The 25,024-nt window shown below is 30.1% G+C and overlaps 4 protein-coding genes across 9 annotated transcripts; all 4 read left to right on the forward strand.

Annotated features, from left to right (window-relative positions):
* The first annotated feature begins 1,517 nt into the window (after positions 1–1,517).
* Positions 1,518–4,525, forward strand: LOC101496924 (uncharacterized). Of its 2 annotated transcripts, none has more exons than NM_001364941.1 (5): positions 1,518–1,664; positions 2,005–2,152; positions 2,954–3,047; positions 3,950–4,030; positions 4,129–4,525. In NM_001364941.1, the coding sequence occupies exons 1-5, from the start codon at positions 1,631–1,633 to the stop codon at positions 4,264–4,266; spliced, it is 495 nt and encodes a 164-aa protein (NP_001351870.1). In that variant the 5' UTR covers positions 1,518–1,630; the 3' UTR covers positions 4,267–4,525. The 2 variants fall into 2 exon arrangements, with proteins under 2 accessions (NP_001351870.1, NP_001351871.1); NM_001364942.1 differs by having other exon boundaries at positions 2,008–2,152.
* Positions 4,526–7,487: 2,962 nt separating this feature from the next.
* On the forward strand, positions 7,488–9,616 carry LOC101497682 (protein RGF1 INDUCIBLE TRANSCRIPTION FACTOR 1-like). The gene is made up of 4 exons (XM_004511354.4): positions 7,488–7,695; positions 7,850–8,068; positions 8,637–8,852; positions 9,248–9,616. Exons 1-4 carry the CDS (start codon positions 7,693–7,695, stop codon positions 9,452–9,454), a joined length of 645 nt encoding a protein of 214 aa, XP_004511411.1. The 5' UTR covers positions 7,488–7,692; the 3' UTR covers positions 9,455–9,616.
* Positions 9,617–10,362: 746 nt separating this feature from the next.
* Positions 10,363–15,517, forward strand: LOC101498010 (uncharacterized). 3 transcript variants are annotated; one of them, XM_073364451.1, is made up of 4 exons: positions 10,363–13,393; positions 13,568–13,681; positions 13,780–13,961; positions 14,560–15,517. In XM_073364451.1, exons 1-2 carry the CDS (start codon positions 10,478–10,480, stop codon positions 13,607–13,609), a joined length of 2,958 nt encoding a protein of 985 aa, XP_073220552.1. In that variant the 5' UTR covers positions 10,363–10,477; the 3' UTR covers positions 13,610–13,681; positions 13,780–13,961; positions 14,560–15,517. The 3 variants fall into 3 exon arrangements, with proteins under 3 accessions (XP_073220552.1, XP_073220553.1, XP_073220554.1); XM_073364452.1 differs by having other exon boundaries at positions 14,603–15,517; XM_073364453.1 differs by having other exon boundaries at positions 14,649–15,517.
* Positions 15,518–16,243: 726 nt separating this feature from the next.
* Positions 16,244–19,587, forward strand: LOC101498340 (uncharacterized). 3 transcript variants are annotated; one of them, XM_012718885.3, is made up of 8 exons: positions 16,244–16,353; positions 16,587–16,644; positions 16,879–17,149; positions 17,236–17,297; positions 17,984–18,182; positions 18,285–18,381; positions 18,821–18,903; positions 19,174–19,587. In XM_012718885.3, exons 2-8 carry the CDS (start codon positions 16,597–16,599, stop codon positions 19,179–19,181), a joined length of 768 nt encoding a protein of 255 aa, XP_012574339.1. In that variant the 5' UTR covers positions 16,244–16,353; positions 16,587–16,596; the 3' UTR covers positions 19,182–19,587. The 3 variants fall into 3 exon arrangements, with proteins under 3 accessions (XP_012574339.1, XP_004511413.1, XP_012574338.1); XM_004511356.4 differs by having other exon boundaries at positions 16,245–16,400; XM_012718884.3 differs by having other exon boundaries at positions 16,269–16,400; positions 16,593–16,644.
* The last annotated feature ends 5,437 nt before the right edge of the window (positions 19,588–25,024 follow it).

Consider the following 25,024-nt stretch of genomic DNA (forward strand, 5'->3'; position numbering starts at 1 on the left):
AAAACACCTAAAATCATGAACCTAAACAGAAGCAAAATCAAAACCAAATGAAATCGTGAAAGGAGCTTGAACCACCAGCGCGGACCCTAAATCAGTTCGTGAAGTTCGTGAACCCTTTTCATCAAAATCGACCACTTCCCTTTTCTTCATCATCATCATTCGATTTCATCTTCTTCTTCTTCGTTGTTGTTCATCTTCCCTTTTCATTTGGGTTCTTCTTCTTCTTCATCTTTTTCATCTGTTTCACTCGTGTTCGTCCTTTGTTCTTCCTTTGTTTGTTCTTCTTCATTTGTTTCGTTTCTTCTTCCTTTGTTCCTTGTGTGTTTTGGGAAACTAATGAGAGTTTTTTTTTTGGCACTTTCATGGGTGTTGATTATTGTTCTTTTGATTATTGTAATGTTGAAGTAATTAAAATGATATAATGTTGAAGTAATTAAAATTAGTGTAATGTTGAAGTAATTAAGGGTGTTTTGTAATGTTGAAGTAATTAAGGGTGTTTTGTGATGATGTAATTTAGAGTCTTTATGGTTTAAATTGTAATGTACAACAACGAAGAAGAAGAAGATGAAATCGAATGATGATGATGAAGAAAAGGGAAGTGGTCGATTTTGATGAAAAAGGTTTCTGAACTGATTTGGGGTTCACGCTGGTGGTTCAAGCTCCTTTCACAATTTCATTTGGTTTTGATCTTGCTTCTGTTTAGGTTCAAGATTTTAGGTGTTTTTTTTTTAAGTTTAATTTTGACAATTATTTTAAAATTTGGTATAATATAATAATAGTTTAAAAAAATATAAATTGTATTTTTTAATTTGAAATAATATAATAATGACTTTAATTCACATAGACATCTGTCACATCACTTTTTTTTTTTGACACATCATTAAAAATATTACAACTCATCATAATTTAGACTCAAATTCTGTTTGGGACCAAAACTGAGCACAAACAAAATAGGGGGACTACTTTCGCGATTCACCTATAATAAAGGGACCAAAAGTACAATTAAGCCTAAAAATTATGATATCCCCATGGGTATATTTGTAAACGTAGTTCTTCTTTTACTTGAAAAGAAAATCAGAAGTTTGAGATTGAGGGTATTTGAAATTAAATATGATATAAATTTCTAGGTATTTGAGAAAAAAATGAAAGTAAAAAATAATAAATAAGTGAATCTATATTTAGATATATCATAATGTTTATAGTTACATAAAAAATGTCAAATACATTAAAGCGTTGTTTTCGCCTTTATTTGTGTGAATGTAATTTATATTAATTTTTAATTTGAAGGAATAATTATTTGGTGGTATGCGTTTTATGAAGCAAATCAAGTGACAAATAAATTTGTTAAGTTGCCTAAAAAATAATTTGCTAAGTATGATTTGGAGTTGGATGGTGCTGTTAATTTTTATTGCCAATGCGATATATGCTTCTTGTATTTCTTTTTCCTATAGATTTTTAATCTTCTTTTGGGGTTAGCGGTGCTTTGTACAGTGATTATGTCTAGCTTAGTTCTCCTCGTAATATCCACCCGATAATAATATAACTAACTCTCTCTCTCTCTCTCTCTCTCACACACACACACACACACACATTGCATTTCATTTCTTCACGGTGCTTCAAACTCATCTCCATGGCCACTTCTTTCGCACCATTATCCATTTCGGGTTATCTCTTTCATCTTTTCATTTCCCTTTTGATTTCTAACAATCATATCAACATCAACATGCTTTATATTATATCATTCATCTTAAACCTCTTTATTTGAGTTCATTTATTTTTTTAGGGTTTTTGAAGTAAATTTTTATCGTTACTTTCCATTTCTTCGATTATTCTGCTTTTATACAGTTAATTTACGTCAACTGTGGAGTGTAATAGTTTAGATTTTTCGGAACTTCCAAGGAAATGTTTAGATTCGCATATCTTTATTTTCCTCTTTTGTTTTTGGAATTCTTGAATTGTGTGATTGTGATTATGATTATGATTATGGTATTTGATTTGATTTAGCAGCAGGTGGATCTCATCTGAAGTCACCGGAGCTGTTTTTAACAAAGCGTAATTCATCTGTGGTTGGATCTAAGCTTGCTGTTCAAAGGAAATCAAACCTTGTAACCAGGAGAAGGAACCTTACTTCACCTGTTCGCGCCGAATATAGGTAATCTTTCATCTGTATCTTGTTAGAAATCCACAAAAACAATTGAGGTTTGGCATATTTTGTAAATACTTCAATACAAGATGTCAGGAATCTCTATTTATTTGCAGTGTTTGCACAAGTCAGTAGTTCATTTTACCTTGTTGAGAATTGAGGTAATTTAGATAGTATCTATTATGATATTGTGTGATTTTGTCTTGATTCAACTTTCCTTTCTTAGTTGATGCAACTTTCCTTTCTTAGTTGATTCAACTTTCCATTGATATATGTACATTCTCCTCACAAAATATAGATAAGATTTCCAGTTTTAACTTACTTTATATAGTTCCAGCTTATCTTTGATGCTAAATAGAGACATAAGCCTTTTCCCATCAGCTAGGTGTCTTTTATGCTAAACAAATCATTGGATAATCTTCCACATCAATTTCTGCTTTCTATGTTTGAATTTTTCAATGAATGGCCAGAAGTGAAGAAATAATGGTGATGTCAATGTTTCTTTCCTCTGTCTGTCACATTTGTATGTTCTGATTTCACCATTTTTCCTTAAAATTTAAAGGTCCATTTTCTCCCAATGTATACTATACTTAATATGATTCTTGAAAAAAATTATGAATGGACAGTTGAAACTTCTTTCTTTGTAATGCATAGTTATTGATTCATTTCATGATTATTTTAGTATTGTTTTGTGCTAATTGTCTTTTGAATGCTTGGAGCATTGAGTTTGCACATCTCTTGATCTTATTGGTTGCATATTTTGGAAGATTATATAATTTATCCTTTACATTATCTGTCTCCTTTGTGCAGTGATAGCAGAGGAGGTGGAGGTGGGGATTTTGTTGCTGGATTTCTTCTGGGTGGTGCTGTTTTCGGAACTCTGGCCTATGTTTTTGCTCCCCAGGTGATTTAATCTAACTCCAATTTTATTTATTGAGTCTAGCAAGATTAATCGAATACTATGTATGATAAACAAACTTGATTATGCTATCCAAAAAGAAAGAGAAAGGAAGACAGTTAGCCATGTGATAGACGGCTACTTGTTTTTTATTAACAAGGAGATGCAGTAGTAACAAGACAGAGTCAACAATGGACTCTTGTTATTACTACTGTCCAGTTTGCATTAGTTTCTGGTTATACAAACTTCTAAATTGCAATAATCATTTGATTCCTAATTGAAAAAGTTAGATGGGATTGCTTTTAAAAAAGTTGAGATGCATAAACTTATTTCAACTCATACGGAAAGCTATTATTTTAATTGTTAGACTCATTGTGGCTAGATTATAATTATTTGAACTTTTTCATTATTGTTGTTGAGAAGTTTATCCAAACTAACTCTTCATCACTGTTGTTTTATATCTAATGCAACATTTGTTTCATGCTTTGAGAGCTGAATTAACTTTTCAATGGATAGGAAAAGAATTGAGGAACTTTCTCTTTTATTTGCAATATTGTTAATGATAGCAATCTGCTGCCATGGTGATGGGTCATAGTCATGACTATTTATTTTTATTGACAAATAGAATACTGTCCGTAAAAGTATACTACTAATATTTTCATCTTTGAACCTTGTCCTTTCATTATGTCCTAAGTGCTCAAAATGTTGTTTTAGCAAAACTTCAAATGGCTAGAAATTATGGTCATATTATTATGGCCTATTTTTGTTTCAGCAAAGAGTGATATTTGCATTATGTATCTGATTGTTGATTGCTTTTAGTTCTATTACTATTTACTTGCAAGAGATATCATTTTACCATTTTGAAGGCTCATAATTTGTTATGTTGTTCAATTTAACCGGCCACACAGATCAGAAGATCTCTCCTAAATGAAAATGAATATGGGTTTCGGAAGGCCAGAAGACCAATCTATTACGACGAAGGGCTAGAGGTAATTGCGCTTTCTCTTGGTTTTGGATTAAAAATTTCTGTGTAATTGGAATATGCTGGGTTTGTTTTGATTATGTTATGTTCTATTCCTGAAAGCAGGGGACCAGGCAGACCTTGAACGAAAAGATAGGGCAACTAAATTCTGCCATTGATAATATATCTTCACGGCTGAGAGGTAAGAATAATGTGCCTGCTGCCCCTATAGAAAGTGATCCTGAAGTTGAAGCTACCATGTGAAGCACTTCCAGTTTGATTTAGTTGTCAACTATTCTTTGAAGCAGTGGAAAAACTTTGAAAATTGGATATATGTTTTTAGACGGTACTATGAAGGGTAAAAAGTATTGGTGTTTTCAATCATGGAGGAATTTTTTTTCTTTCTATGGTTAAAGCTAGTTTCTTAGCTTTAGCCTGTTTCTTATTTGATGACTGTGGTACCGGGCCAGTTTTAGCCCGTTTGGTCTTTTTTCAATTCAATTAAATCTCCATTTTTGAAAATTAATTATATATATGTTACTATCATTTATTCCACAAAAATATTTTAATTCTTTTTGTTAAAATTTTGAAGATTTAATGAATAATTGAAATTTGAAATAATTTTTAGACTAAAAGTTATAAATTTAGCAAAAGTATGACAATTGAGAAGAAAGATTTTGTACGAAGTAAGATTATAGTTTTAAAAGGGAAAATTGAGTTATTTTAATGAAATAGCACTTGCCACGCCCCAAACTTTTTAATGGATTCACAAAATCTCTCAATTTTAGGATGTAGGCCAAAAGGAATCGCATTTGCCATACTCCAAATAGTGTCTTTTTTTTAAACTAGTAGTAAAAAATAATGACACCCAAACCGAATAAGCATCCATTGCGTGTATTTCTTAAAAAATGGAATGCCTTGAGACTCGAGAGTTTGCCAGTTTAGTAACCTGATTTATAATCATTACATCCACTATGTCAGCCTCTGTTGGATTACTAAATCTGTATAGAGTTTGAATCTTCTAAAATGTAAAAAGTAAAAAATTTCAACAATAAAGAAGAAAATCAACTGCCTCCCATGTGTTAATATATCAAAACTTTGTCCTGCATGTATATGCAGGGGATGCTCTACAGAGTACAGAGGCTGTATATGGAGTCAAGAATGTTAAATCCCTCCTTATCACAAGTTCTGATATAAAATCATCTTTATATTGTATAAGGAAAAAAAGGATTCCAATGTAAACTATGTGTGCAAGTGCATGGTTAACACTGCTCTGGAGGGTACATAAAAGTGCAGCATCATATCTATAACCGGTTGCTAAATACAAGTCTCTTTCTCAACTAATAACTTAATGCAAAATAGTTTTTACATCTCAATTTTTTTTTTTACAGAACATCTCAATATTTTGAAAAGTTGTTGTAAATTACAAGTTTTTTTTTTTTTTTTTAATTAAGAATCAAATAAAAAAATTCAGCTTTACCACTTACCATAGAAAGAATGCATGGAACATGTAACTCTAGACTAACCTGTTATAGATTTGAAAAGATAAGATTTTAGAGGCAATGGTTTTCAGAAAAGCCTCATTCACCTTCACCAATTATACTTTTTATGAGTTATGACTAGTTTGGTCAATCTATTATGATGTTACCTGCTTACGGAACAAAGTCATAGTCTATGATAAATTAGTGTACTCGTCTAGACCTTTTCAAATATTCACACCATTTAATATATAAGTGATAGCAATTCAGATAAGTAAAATAATTTATATATTTAATAACTTCAAATTTTTATAAGAAAATGTGATTATTAATCTACTTATGTGATTTTAATATGATCATTTTTCGAATCCCTCGTGAACCAAATTTGGTGTAAGAGCTTATGGAGTATGGTGAGGGTGAATTTTGAAATATTGCACAATTACCTTTTATTTTTATTTTGACCACCATGAAATTTTTTTGCACTTCAAACTTCACAAACTTAAAATCTAAAAATACCATAGAAGAAGAATGCATTAAAAAAAAAAAGTCATGCAACTTCAATTTTTTCTTTGTTTTATTTTAATTTAATATAATAATAAAAATAAATAACGGTACTTACTGGAGTTATAAAATAATGTTTAGTCTAAATAATAATGGTTGGTTTTGTTATTTATTATGTTTATATAAAAAACAATGATTGGTATTTTTTATTCTATATTTGAATTGTTACTATTTTATTTTATAAATATTCGTTTGGTGTTTTGAATTAGGTAAATAATTAAATAGAATAATAGAAAAATTATCGTTTATCAGTTTAAGATTAAATTTTTAGATTATGCGATCTTAAAAATTATTTAATATTAAAACATTTTATATACAATCTAGTCTTCTTTCTATTCAATTTGGAAAACCCTATATTTATAAAATCCTATTCATATTTTATTCTTTTTTTTTTAATAGTAATTTTCTTTTCTATTTCACAAAATTTAATTTGAGTTCTGAAATTTTAAAACAAATTTCTTAAAATATAAATATATTTTAAAAAATTCAAGTTTTATATTAAAAAAATAATGCAAAACACATTTATTTATAAAATAAATAAGATAGGAGTATAACTAGGTAAATACAAGGCATGTAAATTTTTCTTCAATTTGGGTCATATCTAATTATGAGTCTCACAGATGTATGTATGTGATAGTTAATTAAGTTATAAGGTTCTTTCACATAATGAAATAGTCTTAACTTTTAACAAATAGTGCTGTATGTATGGAGGCTCTTTTCTTTAATATTTTATAATAATAAATAAACTAAAAATAGGATAGACTCCACTCATCCACCCAATAATCCACCACTTGGCCATCTTTTTTCTGTTACATATATTCATATATTAAATTAAATAAATGATGACTAACCTATCTATTCCTCCACACGTCCACATCTCAACCTAAGTGTCAATCATCAAAACAGACACTGTTGCCCACTTGCCAACCTTAACCTACCATGCTCGAGCTCAAAAATATTTCCTAGCCAGAAATATTGTAAGCCAAATAAAATTGAGCATCACTATACTTAACCATATTTTCTGCAATAATTATGCATATTCTTTTTATAATTATTTGAGCCAGATTTCTTTTTCCTTCCTAAATGATCTATTTTAATTTAATTAATTTTTAATTAATGATTTTATATTTTTTTACTCTATGAAAATACTACAATAAAAATAAATAAATTTTTAATTTTTAAGATAAACCAATAAAATAATTCAAAATTTTAAATTACCAACAAATTTAATTGGAGAATCAACTTTTATAATTATGTAATTTAAATAAACAAAGTCTTATATATATTATATATAAATAAGAATGTAGTATAATAAGGGAGGAAGAAAAAGAGAGTAATAAGAAACAAATAAAAACAAGAGGTAACACATAGGTCAATTAATTTGTTGTAGACTTTATTTGAATAAAGACCAAGACAATAAGCACTACCTTTACTTTCAAAGTTATTATTACCCCACTTGCAAAAGTTCTAACCTTTTTCCCCTCTCTAACTTGTCTCTCTATAAATTAAGATTTTAGCATATTGAGAGAAAGTTCTTCATTTTATTTTGCTTCCAAAGTAGCAAAACTTGGTTGTCAACATATATAGAGGATCAATAACCCATCACATATAAGAGAAAGAAGTCACACCTCAAATTACATCAACCACAATCATGGTTAGTATTATTACAAAATATAAATGCCACCCCTTTAACATATACTACACATGTGCATGTTTTAATTTTTCTCAATTTTTTCTTTCTACATTTGTTAATTTTCTAATTATATTCTTTAATATTTTTAAATTGGTTAATTATTATATGGAATTAGGTGGATGGAGGAGGTGGAGTTGGGGTAAGAAGTGTGAATGAAGAAGAAATCAAGTGGCCACCATGGTTGCAACCACTTCTCCAAACAAGCTTCTTTGTTCAATGCAAAGTGCATGTAGATTCCAACAAAAATGAATGCAATATGTATTGCTTGGATTGTATGAATGGAGCCCTTTGTTCTACTTGTCTTGCTTCTCATAAACAACATAGAGTTATTCAGGTAAAAAAAAAAAAAAACTTGTCTTTGAGGATCTAAGATGATTATATTTAATCCAATTTTGTGGGGATTAATTTAAAATCAAAAGGTTAAAGTCCTCAAGAATTAGTCTAGTAGTTTAACTAGAGCCATTTAACAAGCAATATGCATAAAGTCCATAGTTTAATCTTTGACACTAATATTTTTTCCTCTCTCAAACATAATATATACTAATAGTAACTATTAACATTTTAAAAAATTTGTGCAATCTTTCTACATTATTATTACTTTGTTCGGAAGGGGTCCAATCCATTGTATTGGATATTAAAAATGTTTGTCTTTTGTGTTGGTTTCATCCATCACAAATGCCATTGAATTGAATGCTAGCTCAGTTTGCTATTTCAAAGTCAACTATGGATGGCCAATTAAAAAAATTGGTTTCTGAATTTTCTTCCATTGAATAATTGATAATGTGCAATTTATATAATGTGGTTTATAATATACTCTATAGTCTCTGACTATATATAAATGATGGCTTTTTAAAAAAATTATTTTATTTTAATTTAATTTAGTTTGTTTGTTTTATATATAGATAAGAAGATCTTCATACCATGATGTGATAAGGGTATCTGAGATACAGAAATTTGTGGACATAACAGGGGTGCAAACTTATGTTATAAACAGTGCAAAAATTGTGTTCTTGAATGAAAGGCCTCAACCTAGGCCTGGCAAAGGAGTTACCAATACATGTCATGTTTGTGAAAGAACCCTTCTTGATTCATTCACCTTTTGTTCCCTTGGTTGTAAGGTATATACTCCTATACTTTACTCAACTCTATATCAACTTATCACTTTAAAAAAAAAATATATTTGTATTGGTATATTTTTCCTTGTGTTTTTATCTTAACATTATTGAATAAAAAAACCATAGTTCTCATATCCAAATGTAACAACTTCCATAATCTTTCGATGAGGTTTTTAATAAAATATAGTAATGAAATTGTTTTATAATTTCTAAAGTCTTAAATTAAAAATAGATAGAATTTTAAAAAAAATATAAAGATGAATTAAGTTTAATATAATTTTTTTAAAAAATATTACATTATTTTATAAAAATGTACTAATTTAACTAACAATATTAAAGTATTTTGGTAAAAAAAATCATGTAGTTTTTAATTTTGTTTCTTCTGTTTATTGAATCAGATAGTTGGAACCTCCAAGAAATTCCAAAAGAAAAATGAGTGTGATGGTGAAGAATCAATTAGTAGTGGAAGTGGCAGAAACAGAAACAGAATTCAGAGCTTCACACCTTCAACACCACCACCTTACAAAACTGCTAAGAGAAGGAAAGGGGTCCCACATAGAGCCCCAATGGGTGGAGGCCTTATTATAGAATACAGTTTATACTAATTATTAATGATGTTTTTTTTTTGGTACAATAATTATTAATGATGTTATTCATCATATAGCTGCTGCATTATTGGGTTTTGGTACACTCAAAATTTATACACCACAAAATTGTAGCCAATTACCTAAAAAAAAAATTATTGTCAATTAATATGACATTTTACATGTTTTATGAAATATAAATAAAAATAATATTTAAAATTATATACCATGCTTTACAAAGTTAAAATGCATGAGCATTGTTAATTGAGAATTGGAACTAATCTCCAAAAAAAATAAAAAAAATTAAAGAATAACAATAAAGAAACGGTAGTGACATAGAATATAGAGTGGCATTACTGTGTGTTGTGTTGGCATAAGATGCCTAATATTGTACAAAGTGTTTTGTATAAATAAATTATATTAAGATGTTATAAAAATCTTTTGACAATAAAAGTGTTTATTAAATATTCGGTTGGTTTGGTATATGTCCATTGGAAACAAAGTGGGGTGTGGGTCTTGTTATATGATTGGTCTAAATACTGGAATTTCTTCTCTCCTATGTTTCAAAACTGTTTAAAATTATTAATTTTTGTGTGTGTTAAATTTGCATTTGTTAAGATTTTAGATTAATCAATCTAAACGAGATTTGATTATAATTATTAATTTATATTTTATAATTTTTTTTATCAACTTTATGCATTAAAATTGATTAATTCAGGTATGTAATTTACAAAAATACCAATTTCAATTTTTTTATAAAAATTTGTTTGTGCTATTCACCAATTACAACATGTTTAATTACATTAATTTAAAATTTAAATAGTTCTGTTTATTATGTGCTTGAATTTTTGTATATAAGTTTATTCCAATATATTGATTTACAAAATATCTCATTTTATGTGTTCTTTCATAAATATCAATAAAATATTAATACTGTAACAAATAAAAAATAAAATGAGTAACACAGTATGAGAGCAGAACAATGGCAGGGTTTTACTCTGTTCTTAAACCCTAAATCAAAAACCCTTTGATTTTGATCAATTCATGAATATGAGTATGAGTAGAAGAAATAGGGTTTTCATCAAAACTCTTTTCTCTCGCTCTCTCAATTTCTCTTCTTCTTCTTCTTCTTCTTCACACCACACTCTCCCTGGTTTGCTTCATCCCAATGATCCTATTTTTTCCGATAACAACAATTCTAATCCCTCAAACCCATTCCAAAATGATTTATCACAACACTATGAATTTCTCCGCAACACTTTACTCAATTCCACTCCCTCACAAACCCTTCCTTCAACTCACTCCCCAAACGACGCCGTTTTCATATCAAACGCAATCATCAACGGTTTTCATATTGAAACTCATCAATTTTTTAGACAGTTCCGTACTAGGTTAAACGAGTCTTTGGTGTTGCACGTGATGGATAATGTTAAGAATCCTGATTTGTGTGTAAAGTTTTTCTTGTGGAGTGGTCGACAAATCGGTTACACTCACACTCATGTAGTGTTTGATAAATTGATTGAGTTATTGGGATGTAATAATGGCAGTGATAGGGTTCCTGTAAAGTTTTTGATGGAAATTAGGGATGATGATAGAGAAATTCTTCGTAGGTTGTTAAATTTTTTAGTTCGAAAGTGTTGTCGAAATGGGTGGTGGAATATGGCTTTGGAAGAGTTGGGTAGGCTTAAGGATTTTGGGTATAAGCCTTCTCAAACAACTTATAATGCTTTGGTTCAAGTTTTTCTTAGAGCTGATAAGTTAGATACTGCTTATTTGGTTAAGAAAGAGATGTTGAATTATGGGTTTGTTATGGATAGGTATACTATGAGCTGTTTTGCTTATTCTTTATGTAAAGCTGGTAAGTGCAGGGATGCTTTTGCTTTGATTGAGGAGGTTGAGGAGTTTGTGCCTGATACAGTTTTTTATAATAGGATGGTTTCTGGGTTGTGTGAAGCTTCACTTTTTGAAGAAGCGATGGATGTCTTACATAGAATGAGGTCTAGTTCTTGCATTCCCAATGTTGTCACTTATAGGATTTTGCTTTCTGGTTGTTTGAGAAAAGGACACCTGGGAAGGTGTAAGAGAATTCTGAGTATGATGATTACAGAGGGATGTTATCCGAATCGCGAGATGTTTAATTCTCTTATACATGCTTATTGTAAATCACGGGATTACTCTTATGCCTATAAGTTGTTTAAGAAAATGATAAAATGTGGGTGCCAGCCAGGATATCTGGTTTATAATATATTCATTGGTAGTATATGTAGCAATGAGGAACAGCCTAGCTCGGATATTTTAGAATTGGCGGAGAAATCTTATAGTGAGATGCTTGATTCAGGGGTTGTGTTAAATAAGGTTAATGTCAGCAATTTTGCACGGTGTCTTTGTGGAGCTGGAAAGTTTGATAAAGCTTTTAAGATTATATGTGAAATGATGGGCAAGGGTTTTGTCCCTGATGATAGTACATATTCTAAAGTGATTGGCTTCCTTTGTGAAGTGTCCAAGGTAGAGAAGGCTTATTCGTTGTTCGAAGAAATGAAAGGGAATGGGATTGTTCCCAGTGTTTACACCTATACTATTTTAATTGATAGCTTTTGCAAAGCCGGTCTTATTCAGCAGGCTCGCAAATGGTTTGATGAAATGTTAAGCGAAGGTTGTGCGCCCAATGTGGTGACTTATACTGCTCTCATTCACGCATACCTGAAAGCAAGAAAGGTGTCTGATGCAAATGAACTTTTTGAGATGATGTTACTTGAAGGTTGCAAGCCTAATGTTGTTACGTATACAGCTTTAATTGACGGTCATTGTAAGGCTGGGCAAATTGAAAAAGCTTGTCAGATCTATGCCAGAATGCGAGGTGACATAGAATCCTCTGATATGGACAAATATTTCAAGCTAGACCAAAACAACTGTGAAGAACCAAATGTTATTACATATGGGGCTTTGGTGGATGGTTTATGCAAAGCAAACAGGGTTAAGGAGGCCCGCGAATTACTGGATACCATGTCGGCTCATGGTTGTGAGCCTAACCAGATAGTGTATGACGCTGTTATTGATGGGTTTTGTAAGATTGGAAAGCTTCAGGATGCGCAAGAGGTGTTTGCAAAGATGTCTGAGCGTGGATACAGTCCAAATTTGTATACCTATAGCTCTTTAATTGATTGTCTGTTCAAAGATAATCGATTGGATCTTGTTTTGAAAGTGTTGTCGAAGATGCTAGAGATTTCTTGCACTCCAAATGTTGTTATTTACACAGAGATGGTTGATGGCCTCTGTAAAGTTGGAAAGACAGATGAAGCTTACAAGCTCATGCTTAAGATGGAAGAAAAGGGTTGTAATCCAAATGTTGTAACTTATACTGCAATGATTGATGGCCTTGGGAAATCAGGCAAAATTGAACAGTGCCTTGAGCTCTTTAGAGATATGTGCTCAAAGGGCTGTGCTCCAAATTTTATAACCTACAGGGTTTTGATCAGTCATTGTTGTTCCAATGGCCTTCTTGATGAAGCTTACAAACTTTTAGATGAAATGAAACAAACATATTGGCCAAGGCATATATTAAGCCACCGTAAAATTATTGAGGGCTTCAGCCAAGAGTTTATAACCTCGATCGGGCTTTTAGATGAGTTGAGTGAGAGTGAATCAGTGCCTGTTGATTCTTTGTACATAATTTTGATTGATAATTACATCAAGGCTGGGAGACTGGAAGTTGCATCGAACCTCCTTGAAGAAATTTCATCATCTCCAAGCCTTGCAGTTGCCAACAAATATTTATATACTTCTTTAATCGAGAATCTGTCACATGCAAGTAAGGTTGATAAAGCCTTAGAGCTGTATGCTAGCATGATAAGTAAGAATGTTGTTCCAGAGCTTAGCATACTTGTCCACCTCATCAAAGGCCTTATCAAGGTTGACAAGTGGCAAGAAGCACTGCAATTATTGGATAGCATATGCCAAATGGTGAGTCTCACACTTGCTCTTTCTAACTTTATGAAGTTCAATGCAATACAAGAATAGTTTTTCCATGACATTTTACTCGGTTAATTTAAATATATTAACATTAGCAATTCCTTTACACAGTTAGTGGTTGAAATATGTTTTGGACTTACAATATTATTCCTATCAACATTGCAGGATATCCGCTGGCTTAATGAAGAGGAAACAAGTATAAATTAAGTTTCTGTTGTACAGGTTGATTATAACCGAAGGAAAATGGATACAGGTTGGATGGAAGAAATGGCCAAGCTGGTGAGAGGCTCATCTCTTTTAATATCTAGTTTTCTGTGATGCCTTTCTTGTATTCTTGATCTTTATTTGAAGTGTTTTTTTTTTTTTTTGGTGTTTAGGTAATAACAGCGATAATGAAAGCAGAAGCAGAGGATTCTGATGTCCAAATCTTGGAAAGTTGCTCTTGAGCTCATCATATTCCATTGATGTCCAAATCATGTGCATTAGGTCCACCCATCATTACATCGTGCGGGCGTGACGATTCTATCGTCTATGGTCGTGCATGCTAATTGATGTTAAGGTATATAGTCAAACTTTTATCCTTGATCCCTTTTGGAGCAAATTTACAAACTCAATAATGTTTTTGATTTTTGCTAATATTCTAGAAAGAGGTAAAATTTATGTGGTGTTACATTCCTACTTCAAAGAACTAAGAAATTAAGGTTGATATAATGAATTGTTGTAGAGTAAGTTGTTTGACCTTTTTCGCATTCCCATCGTTTGGGAACACAAACTGAGTGCTGATTTCAAATATCTATTTTTAGATAGACATTTGCTTGGCATGTTCATCTTCAGATATACAAATGAACTTTTCTTTGTTTGCTATCTGTTTTTCTATTTAACCCTGTTTGATTTATTTGAAATTGTACAGTATTTTGAGTCCTTACAGAATGTTATATCATGTAGGATTTTTGTTACATTCACTAACCAATCACCTGTGCTATTATACGAGCAAAATATGATACCGGTTTTAATTTGTTAATTTTTTCAAAACAAACTAGATATGGTTTAGTTGTGAAACTGGTATAGTTTGAAGTGAAAATTATCTTCACGTGTTATATTTATTGTTTACTGTTGAAATTCAGAGAAAAATAATCGCCTGTTTTTTCATTATGAAGCTTGGCAGCTGAGGAATCAGCCTTTTGACATTTGTTGAGCCAGGTGTTTCGGAAGCATTCTTGGTTCAAATTTTTGCTATTCTTTTCAGAGCAAGATATCTGTGAGAAGATTTGTTGGTCATGGATTGGTGGTCACAGTGGAGTTGTGGAAATAACTTCTCGTTTTCCTGTGTAGTGTGTACACTTGACATCTGCAGACTTCACAGTGGTGGGATTTTCATGAGCTGAGCTGCCCTTATTTTATGGTGGTGTATATAGCGTGTTTGGTTTAGCGGTGGACAAAGTCTACCGTGAGTTTAAGGCCCTTCCACCGTGATTTTTAGAAGCAGCTCCATAGTGTAGCTTTTGGTCTACCATATATTTTCAATGTAATTTTGGTGTTTCCCAAATGCCCACATAGATAGATTGCAGTGCCATATCTTTTAATTAGAAAGTGACATCCCTTTTCTTCTTTTGCTACACTTGAATGAAATCGATTGGCTTAATTTTAGGGGGAGACATTATTGATTTGCAAAGGAATTTGAAAGTGCTTATGAGCTTATTTGATTTCCTTGAAGCTCTTGTGGCCTAGCTTGTTTTGGACAGCCAGAGGCAGAGACAATCGCATCGTGATTTTTTTATAATAGAGATTTGAGCTTCGGCCAGTCAGAATCAGCTTCTTGCAAGACTCGTTTCCAAATATATCTTCTGATAATGGCTGGTGGTCTGAAATAGTGAAGTGCAGTTACTGCTCTTTAAAAGATAGTATGGCATTGTTGAGCCTGAGCTGATGTAGTCAAGTGTATGCATTATTACTCCTCGTTTTTAGTTTAACTGACTCATACTTTGATCACATAGTGACTTAGACATTTGAATGAGCAAAGCACCATTGTCTCCAAGCACACATAAATCACTACAAAATTCTTCCATCCTTCTGTATCTCTTGAATTCGTATGGGACAATTACTAATTTGGATTAATGTTGTCTTTGTTTAAAACGAATTTGGATCTTCTCTCATGGTGGTGAAATAAAAAATAAAGGAGTTATATCGGTATTCTCACTAGAAAATGGAGTTATATTGGTAATCCCATTATTCGAATTTATTGAGATCTAAAACTGGAAAAAAAAAAGATAGATAAGTAGGACCAATGAATTTTTACCGTGAGATTGTCAACGTAATTCTCCAATATTGGATTCCAACACGAGAGAATTTAAATCTGTTTAAAACTATATAATAGTAATATTTGGAAAAATGATATTCTTAAAAATATTACTTATTTGAAAATTTAAATAGTGGAAAATGAAAGATATATTTATAGCGTAATTTCATTTTCAATTTTCTTGTTATGGAAAAGAGAGTAATACCATTGATTGTTTCTCATTATTTGAATACTAAAAATATAAAATTATATAACATGATTTTTTTTTTTGGAAAATTAATAATACGTCTTTAAGAACTTTTAATAAACTGTGTAGGAAAAGAAACGTGCAACATCAAAATAAAAATAAAAAGTCTCACATTTTAATTAAATATATTATCATATAAATTCTATAATATTATTATTTTCTAAAATAGTTATAAAAATATCTAAATAGTAAAATTATATTGGAGATATGTATATAAATTACATTTTAAGAGAATTAATTGTCTAAAAAGATAAGGAAAATAATTTTTTAAAGAGTGTGTGTGGTGATAGAGAGGTTTGTTGAGAAAGTGAGAGTATTATGTCCCGGGGTTTGATAACATGACAAGTGTGCTTTGTTGTGTAGTAGAGTGATCGAATAGAAGAATCGTATCTGAAACTCAAAACACAAGTAATGCCGCTGCTACTTTCTTAACTGCCTTCTATCCTCACTCTCTCGTAATATGCTTTTTCCCTTTTCATTCATTCATTCGCTTTCACTTTCTCCCCTTTCCATTTACCCTCACAATCATTTTTAATTACTTATTATTATTATTATTATCTTTTCGGCATGTAAACCACGCGCCGCCGCTATCACTTTTTTTTTTCTTTTTACTGAAATTGATGGATTTAATGTTTTCTTAGTTGTAGGATTATGGATTTCAGAGATGGACTTCGCAACTTGTATCATTCTATTCTTTCTGTAAGTCTTCAATTTTTATTATCCTTTTACCTCTATCTTCATCATTTAGGTTTTCGACTTCTTTTTTTTTTATTGTCAAGTTCTAATAACCTTATACATGTTCATAGATAACTCAAATAGTACACCTTCTGAATAAATTGAGATGCAAAAGCTACTTTCAACTTATACGATAAGCTGTTTTTTTTTTTTTTTTTTTGCTTCTTGAGAAGTTTATCTAAACAAATTTTTGTCCAGATTGTAAATCTCGTGCTTCAATTACTATGGTACTTTCTGCAAATCATTGTCAGCGCGTGGTATTTCATACTAGCCGTGGGTAAGTTGTTTGAAAGCTATTTAATCTCTTATGGAGTATTGAAGAAGTACAAGTCTCTTCGTATAAGAAAGCTTCAGTACCTTGCCATTGTCATTGAGAGTGAAGATGCTCATCAGACTTCAAAAGTTGTTAAACTTTTACAGTGGTTGGACTCACTTGGTGTTAAAAATGTATGCCTCTATGATATGAATGGTATGAAAAGTTTGGTTAATTAGTGATGGTAACATTTCTTTTACTTGGGCTGTATGATAATGTTTTCTTTAAACTTTACATTCTAGGAGTGTTGAAAAAGTCAAAGGAGACCATATTTCAAAAAATGGGGAATGCAAAATCCATAGAGGTAACATATCATGTTGCTTCTTTCTTAATATTTTGATAAGTTGTTGTTCTGGTTTATGATATTATTTACGTTCTTTTGACTAGGCAGTGCATCTTGTATGTTTTCCTTATTAATCACATAGTTTGGGTAAATCCAACCTTCGCCTCATTGCAACTTGGCCGGTTCTTTTTCTGTGCAATTGTATTTAAATGAACCTGTTTGAGGCAACAGGAAATGACGTGTCCCTTATCAATTCTTGAATAGACTTAATGCATGGGTAAGATATTAGTAAGTTGGAAGAGGGAAAAGCAAGGAAAGAAATGAGGCTAGAAAGTTGTTTAGTTTTAGGTGTGACAGAAAATTGACATGAAAAAGTACCTTTGAGCCCACAAGATAAGTTCTCTCTAGGGTGAGGTGAAAAGGGGAGAACATACTCTATGATACAGAAGCTCCATTTTTTTTCTTTCTTTTTCTTGACCTAATCATAAGAAATTGTAAGAGTGAAAGACCTTAACTTCTTTCTCATCTAAACAAGTGGAGGGACAAATACCATTATTCCCTTTTGCTTTATTTCCATTTTCTCTATGCATCCATACGAGTAATCCAGATTCATTAATATAAAATATGTATTATAAAGTGGCTCATTCAACTGTAACTTCAACTTTTTTTTCATTTGTTTGATCTGATCTAGCTTTAACTCAGTGCAGGAAGTCAATGAAGGCATAACACACCATGTACAAGATCACATGACCCTAGAATTTGTTTCTTATGTTGATGGGAAGGAAGCAGTTGCCAAAGCAGCTAACTTGATTTTTGTTCAGAAATTGAAAAACTATAATTTAGGTGGAGAACTTGATCATCTAATATTGTTAGAGCGCCACCTGAATGAGGCACTGCAAATTGTTGGTATGTTTGCTTCCTAAATCTACTATTAGTTTGAACTTAAGTGTTTATTTCCTTGTGCAGTGTAACATTATCTGGCTAATGCCAATCTTATTTTACTGTCAGGTTGCAAAGGCCCTGAACCTGACCTTTTACTTGTCTATGGACCCGTGAGGAGCCATCTTGGTTTTCCTCCATGGAGAATTCGGTATACAGAGATTGTGTAAGTTGTTTCTAGGACATTATTATTTTATTGTTGTCATCATCATTATCGTCATCGAGACGATAAAAGGTTAGCTTCTCTGTTCTCATGAAGTGCAATAATGGTAATGCATAGAAGCTAAAAGAAGCAGTAACTCTGTTACATGGATGTTTTGTTCTGCGTTAGGCTAATGGATTAGTCTGTTGATAATCTGAAATAGAAGTCCATATAAATGAAAGTAGTTTGTTTCTCTCCCTTTTTGTTATATTTTCTTTCTTGGGTAGTAAACCTGTGGCAAAGGTGCTACTCCACGGTGTGTTGCCGATGCAACAAACCATAAAAATGAACCTCCATGCATTGCATAGGTTGTATGTGATGTTAATATGAGAAGTTCCATTTTGTACATAGCATTTTTTTCCGGTTTTTCAGTTGACTAGATTTTGACTAATGTTTCTTGCAGGCATATGGGACCGTTGAACTGCATGAGATACGGTTCTTTAATAAAAGCCATTTACAACTTCACAAAAGTGAAACAAAATTATGGTATGTTTTCTCAGAATCTGCCATGGTTTGACACCCAATAATTGGTAAATTTTTTAGAGTAATTTTAATTGTTAATTGAATTTTGCTTCTTGCATCTCCAAATTCATTTGTTTAATTTTATGTCAGATTATCCAAAAACTGGCTCACAGCCTTACCATTTATATGATATTTCCTTTGAAACCATAGACATAGTTAGGATAAAGTATCTTACACATATTTCTATATGTGATTGTAATTTGTTTTAATTATTTTTTTTGGGATTGCTAACAGGTAGATAGGGAAGGAAATCAATCAGAAGTTAATTGACTATGCAAGCACAAAGCATTGGCATGAAGAATAGAAAAATACGCCGCTAAACATCTTGGTGGAGGAATACTTAGCTAAACATCTTTGTGGATGAACGGTTTCTAGCTAGTAATGTATAAATGTGTTACTATAGAAATAGAATAACAAGTAATGACTAAGTTTCACTCACTAAAAAATTTCAAAAAAAATAGTAATGAATTAATATATCTTTACCCTCACCAAATAGTATTGCTGTATGAATTTTAGTGGCCCTATCCTCTTGCTTTATTCTGCTTTCTTTGGTGTAGCATTTGATATAAAGTTTATTTCTTGGGTCCCTATTAGATACAAAGTTTGATCCTTACTAAATTTCAAAATACATGCACAATATTTCGACTATTATCCTTTTCATAGTCTCTTTGTAAGATCTTTTTATGTTTAAAAAAGAGAGAGAAAGACTCTTCATAGGAACTACTAGGAAGCCCAAAAGAAGGAGGATATCTGGCAGTTACAATTAACAATAGTCATTCATAAGAGAAAGACGTCACATCAGCAGAAACGATGGTTTCTTTCATTTAAGTGAATAAAAATTGAAGGTAAGCAACACTATTGAACTAACAATAGATTAGTTTGAGTGAAACTAAACTTTAAGTCCCTGAAGCAATATCTTCAATTTGAACTTGGGGATACAGAAAATGTGATTGAGAGAACTTAAGAGACTATTAAAAGTGTCAAACAAGTTTCTTAGTAGAGAATAGTCATCGATATCATATAGTTGATTTAAAGATTATTGATTGAAAGACCACCACAACTTTATTAAATGAGTTATTATAAGAAAAATATATAGAAAGTTACCATAATATCTAGATAACAAAACCATGTTTTTTTATGAATTGACGTTTCTTAAAGATCTAAAGGTTGCAAATAACTTGATGATTCAAAGAAAATGATTAGTTAAAGGAAGAACTATTTCGGAACACTTCATTTTGTCAATGTACCATACACTTTGTCAAGGTATCATAGAAACTCCCTAATAAATGTGCAAAAAGTGGTCACACCCAATTGATTGGAAGAAGGGTGAGAATCGATCAAGCATATTGATAAAGCCTTATCGAAGTCTTGTAACTTGTGAGTGTGTGTGAGATAAACAGATTTATGATAAGAGATTTTTTATTTATTAAATCATCGTTAAATGTAAAGTGAAAAATATTTAGTTAAGAGTGATGTTGAAAAAAATATTAAGAAAATACAAAATAATATTGATCTTAGAATGTAAATTTGTCGTCGACGTAGTACCAAACAAAATCTCAATTATTTTTATTTACAAATAAATTTATTATTGCAAAACACAATGAGTATTATTTTTAAAATATTAAATCATCACTCTCAGGATCAAAAGTCCAACTTCTTATGAAAAGTGTACAATTTTTGTATAGAAACAAAAAAAGTTGGCTAGAAAAGACAGTCGATAAATAAATTAAATTTAATGGATATAAAATATTATAATAATATTTAATAAAAATTGTAGCATTGAAGTAGGATGATTCTATAGAATAAGTAGTTGTTATTAATGTAAAAATGTTTTTACAATAATAATTGACAGTGACATGTATATTCAGAAAAAGAGGAAAAAAAGACAATGACATGTATATCTAATTTTGTCGTCCAGTCGCTTTTAGAATCATAAAAAGAGCAAACAACAAATAAAGAAGGCGACAAATTGGAATGGCTTCTGCTGCTTTCTTTTTTTTCCTATTTTGATAATTATCCAAAGCTTAATATATACGGCAAAGAGAACACTCTAAAAAATAAAATTTATGTTAAAATTTTAACTTTGAAATTTAATCACACATACAATGCTACAATTTTTAATAATATGCTTTTTTACTGGAATTTTTAATGATATCCTTAATCATTAGTTAGAATAATTATTTCTTTCAACAACAAAAAAAAGTTGGAAGAATTCTTATTCTTATCTTCTTACATTTACAAGATTGAGTGATAAAACATAAACAAATCCAAAATAATTAGATCCTTTTAGTTTAGTCCAATTAACTCAAATAAAAAATTGGATCATGTGGGTCTGGCTCACTGGACTTAAAATCCGACTAATACCAAAGTCTTTATGTGATTTTTTTTTTAAATATAATATTATTAAAAGTTTCAAGAATTTTTATCTAATTTAAAATTATTAATAAAAATATATTACAATATATAAACTTAATAAAAAAAATGCAGTTAGTTAAAAAAATTAAAGTTCATAAACTATTAGTTAATTGGACTCAAGTGAAAGGAAAAAAGTTTGAGTTTAAATGATGTTGAGGAGTGTTAGCAAGACACTCTTTAACCCATTTAAATTTATCAATAAAAAAATGTATTTTAAAGAATGTGTTGTTACATTATTTATAAATATTTATTATCAATAAAAAATATTTTAAATAATGCATCTAATCATATCTCAATAAATAGATAGTTGTGACAAACTAATATAATTAAAATATCGTAAAAATAGAAATGAGTGAATAAATATAAAAAAATGAAACGAGTTAAACTAATTCATCCAACGAAATACCAAAGTTTTGCGGTCTAATAGCAAGCTCGTCTATCATATCTAATTTATTTATATAATCGAATCATATTTGTATGAGACATACCATTCATTTGACGACTATATCACAAACACATATCAAATATTTGAAAAGAAAAACACATCTTAAAAAAAAACTTTGATAATCCTATTTCCATCTTTATAAATACAAGACTCCACCTCATGTTTGACATATCAATTTTATTCGACATTAATATTATTTTGTTAACATTTTTTTTATAAATATTAATATATCAAATATAAATAAATAATCTTACATTAGATAAAAATAAATAAATAAATGTTGAATAATATATAATTGAGAATAAGACGTGGAACTCATATACTAAAGTTTTATCTTAATCAAGTAAGTAACACAATATACCCCTTTCAAAATTTTGCTCAAAGTTAGCACCTATAATATTATGCAACATAACAATATTATTATTATTATTATGATTATGAGTTTTTGCCACAGCCACAAGATAAAGGAATGATTGTTGGTTGCTAGTCAGTTTCCCCACCATACAAAAGTGGATGGATGGATCCAATTAATCCAATGGAAAATCTCATTTGGAAAATACAAAATTTGTTTATTACGCCATTTACGTAAACCACATAGCTAGTGGTTCCAAATCTAATTAACAGTGTCTATCTCATCACCGTTAATTTATAATAATCTAGAAATTATAAAATTAGTTAAACTGTCACTACATTTGAAGCAAAAAACTTATGTTCAACTTTAATCCACTGTATTATTGAGTATATGTTTGATAGGATTTTCATAACAACACAAGGGAAAAAATACGGGCACTATATAGTATCTTTTGAAGTTAAATATCTATTTGAATATTTCAAATTTCATTTAAAGAGATTAAATTTGCATTTAGGCCTCAAATATTGACAATTTATTTTGAAACTTACTTGTTATACCTCTAGGCTAAAATAAGTAGTTGAGTAGTTGTTTTGGGTTATCATTTAGTCGTTCACTATTAGAATTCCTCACAAAATAAAATAAAATAAAATAATCGCTTTTAGAAAAATTAAATTTAGAGAGTGTATAAAGGTTTTTTATTAGATTATCCTTTTTTTTTTTTTTAATATCAATCTATCCTACTTTGAAATTAATATACCAATCTGTCTTACTTTTTTGCCCTAGATGCAAGTCGCATCCTGGGGCTGCGACCTCTTGAAAGGCAAAAATTTCAACTGCAACACATGGTCGCACTGGGGATGCGACCTCCCACTTGGGAAGTTTTTTTTTTTTTGTTGAATTTTTGGTGGATAAAATAGGAGGTCGCATCCCCAGGATGCGACCATGTGTTGCAGTTGAAATTTTTGCCTTTCAAGAGGTCGCAGCCCCAGGATGCGACTTGCATCTAGGGCAAAAAAGTAGGGCAGATTGGTATATTAATTTCAAAGTAGGGTAGATTGGTATTAAAAAAAAAAGGGATAATCTAATAAAAAAACCAAAATTAATAATATTGATATACTAGTTATTATTTATTAGCATTGATATGAATTAAATCATTTAAGATAAATTTAAAATTTTCTATACATAAATTAAACGAGAGACCTACGTAATCAATGAAAAATTAAATATTTTAATTTAATATATTTTATTTTCGTTAATAAGCAACACTATGTTAATAAGTCACCAAATATTTTTCTATGATTTTTATTTTGATGGATGATTTGAATCTAATTTTTAATTATTAATTGTAATTATTCAATTTTTCTATTTTTCAATTATAATATTATAAATTATTTAAAACTATGTCTTAATTTAATTTATCTATAAATGTTTTATTTAAGTTTTTGCTTTCTATATGCAAGTTTTCATCTACATGAATATTATTATGAAACTTAATGACAAAATCCTCATTCGAGTGTTTAAGTGAGTGTAACATATACACGATCATTCATTTATAGTAATTTTTTAATGTTAATATATTAAATACTCAATGTCTTTAACCCAACACTTAAAAAAAATATTAGTAATAGTTAAAAGTTATGATATTTGAACATATCAAAATATACGTCATATTCGGAAGTGTATACCAATGAATGTGGTTGTCGGGGACTGAGGGGAGAAAAAAAGTACACAGAGAGACAGAAAATATAATATAAAAACCAAAAATTTTATTTTTATATCATGTTGATGTTTAGTTTTATATAGTAGAGAAAGTGTGTCTCATTTACTAAAAATTAAATACACATTCAAATAAACAACACATTTTTTAAGGAAACAAATTCCCTATTGTAACTATATCACCCGGTTAGAACTCACATTCGTCTGATTTTGGTGAATTGTTGAAATTGTTTTAATACATGTCTAATATGAAGTATGAACAGCCTAATTTTATATCAATGGCCGAAATGGGTAATTCTGTCACCTGTGATAAAATAAATGCAGGGAATTCAGGTTCTTATTTAACTTTTGCTAAATTGACAAAAGAATCTCTACTGTGATGTTTTTTAGTGTATATTTGGTAATGCATCGTGTCAACTCCTTCGGTATTTTTCATCCCAAAAGTCATTAAGAAACATCTACAAAAGCTAGGTTGGAAAGCTTTATTGATGGTTTACAATTGATCGATACTTAAAAAGTCATTCAAAACATATATATTTTAGTACATCATCATAATTTTCCCAAATTCACATGTTAAAAATAATTTTATGCATTTAAAATTATTTTTTCACTCATAAAGTAAATATGCAAGTTTTGGAATTTGTTGGTTATTTGTCTTATTTTCAAGTTTCAACAACCACTAGTTTAAATAAAAACATTTCATCGTTATAAACCCTATTAAATATTATAACAATAAATCACTTATATAAATTCTTAGAACAATCATCAAACATTATAAACATTTTGTTATATTTCACATATATTTAAGTAAAGTATGTAGTGGATTTAATAAATGAATTTAAAGGTTTGATGTTAAAGTATATATTCTATATAGGATTCAAAATTCGTACCAACTTAGAAAAAATAATAAACGGTATAAGCAAGAATTTAACGGGAATAAAGTCCATAAAGCTAACAACAATTACTCATCTTAGGTATTAAAAGAAATGTTTCATCTATTCTTTCGAAAACTCCTCCGAATGCGAAAGTGAATTGGAAATGTCATTTGTTCAAAAGTAAGAGTATCTCCTAATAACGAACACATAGTAAATAAGCATGCATATATATATATATATATATATATATATATATATATATATATATATATATATATTTCA

The sequence above is a fragment of the Cicer arietinum genome, chromosome 8, assembly GCF_000331145.2.
Source record: "Cicer arietinum cultivar CDC Frontier isolate Library 1 chromosome 8, Cicar.CDCFrontier_v2.0, whole genome shotgun sequence".
NCBI classification, from domain to species: Eukaryota; Viridiplantae; Streptophyta; class Magnoliopsida; order Fabales; family Fabaceae; genus Cicer; species Cicer arietinum.

Coding starts and splice junctions, on each gene's coding strand:
- LOC101497682 (XM_004511354.4), top strand. Junction 8,069..8,636: donor AACAACATAGAGTTATTCAG/GTAAAAAAAAAA, acceptor TTTTATATATAG/ATAAGAAGATCTTCATACCA. Junction 8,853..9,247: donor TTTGTTCCCTTGGTTGTAAG/GTATATACTCCT, acceptor TTATTGAATCAG/ATAGTTGGAACCTCCAAGAA.
- LOC101498010 (XM_073364451.1), top strand. CDS start 10,478: ATGAATATGAGTATGAGTAGAAGAAATAGGGTTTTCATCAAAACTCTT. Junction 13,394..13,567: donor TGGATAGCATATGCCAAATG/GTGAGTCTCACA, acceptor TCAACATTGCAG/GATATCCGCTGGCTTAATGA.
- LOC101498340 (XM_012718885.3), top strand. CDS start 16,597: ATGGATTTCAGAGATGGACTTCGCAACTTGTATCATTCTATTCTTTCT. Junction 16,645..16,878: donor TGTATCATTCTATTCTTTCT/GTAAGTCTTCAA, acceptor ATTTTTGTCCAG/ATTGTAAATCTCGTGCTTCA. Junction 18,382..18,820: donor ATTCGGTATACAGAGATTGT/GTAAGTTGTTTC, acceptor TGTTTCTTGCAG/GCATATGGGACCGTTGAACT.
- LOC101496924 (NM_001364941.1), top strand. CDS start 1,631: ATGGCCACTTCTTTCGCACCATTATCCATTTCGG. Junction 1,665..2,004: donor CGCACCATTATCCATTTCGG/GTTATCTCTTTC, acceptor GATTTGATTTAG/CAGCAGGTGGATCTCATCTG. Junction 4,031..4,128: donor ATTACGACGAAGGGCTAGAG/GTAATTGCGCTT, acceptor TCCTGAAAGCAG/GGGACCAGGCAGACCTTGAA.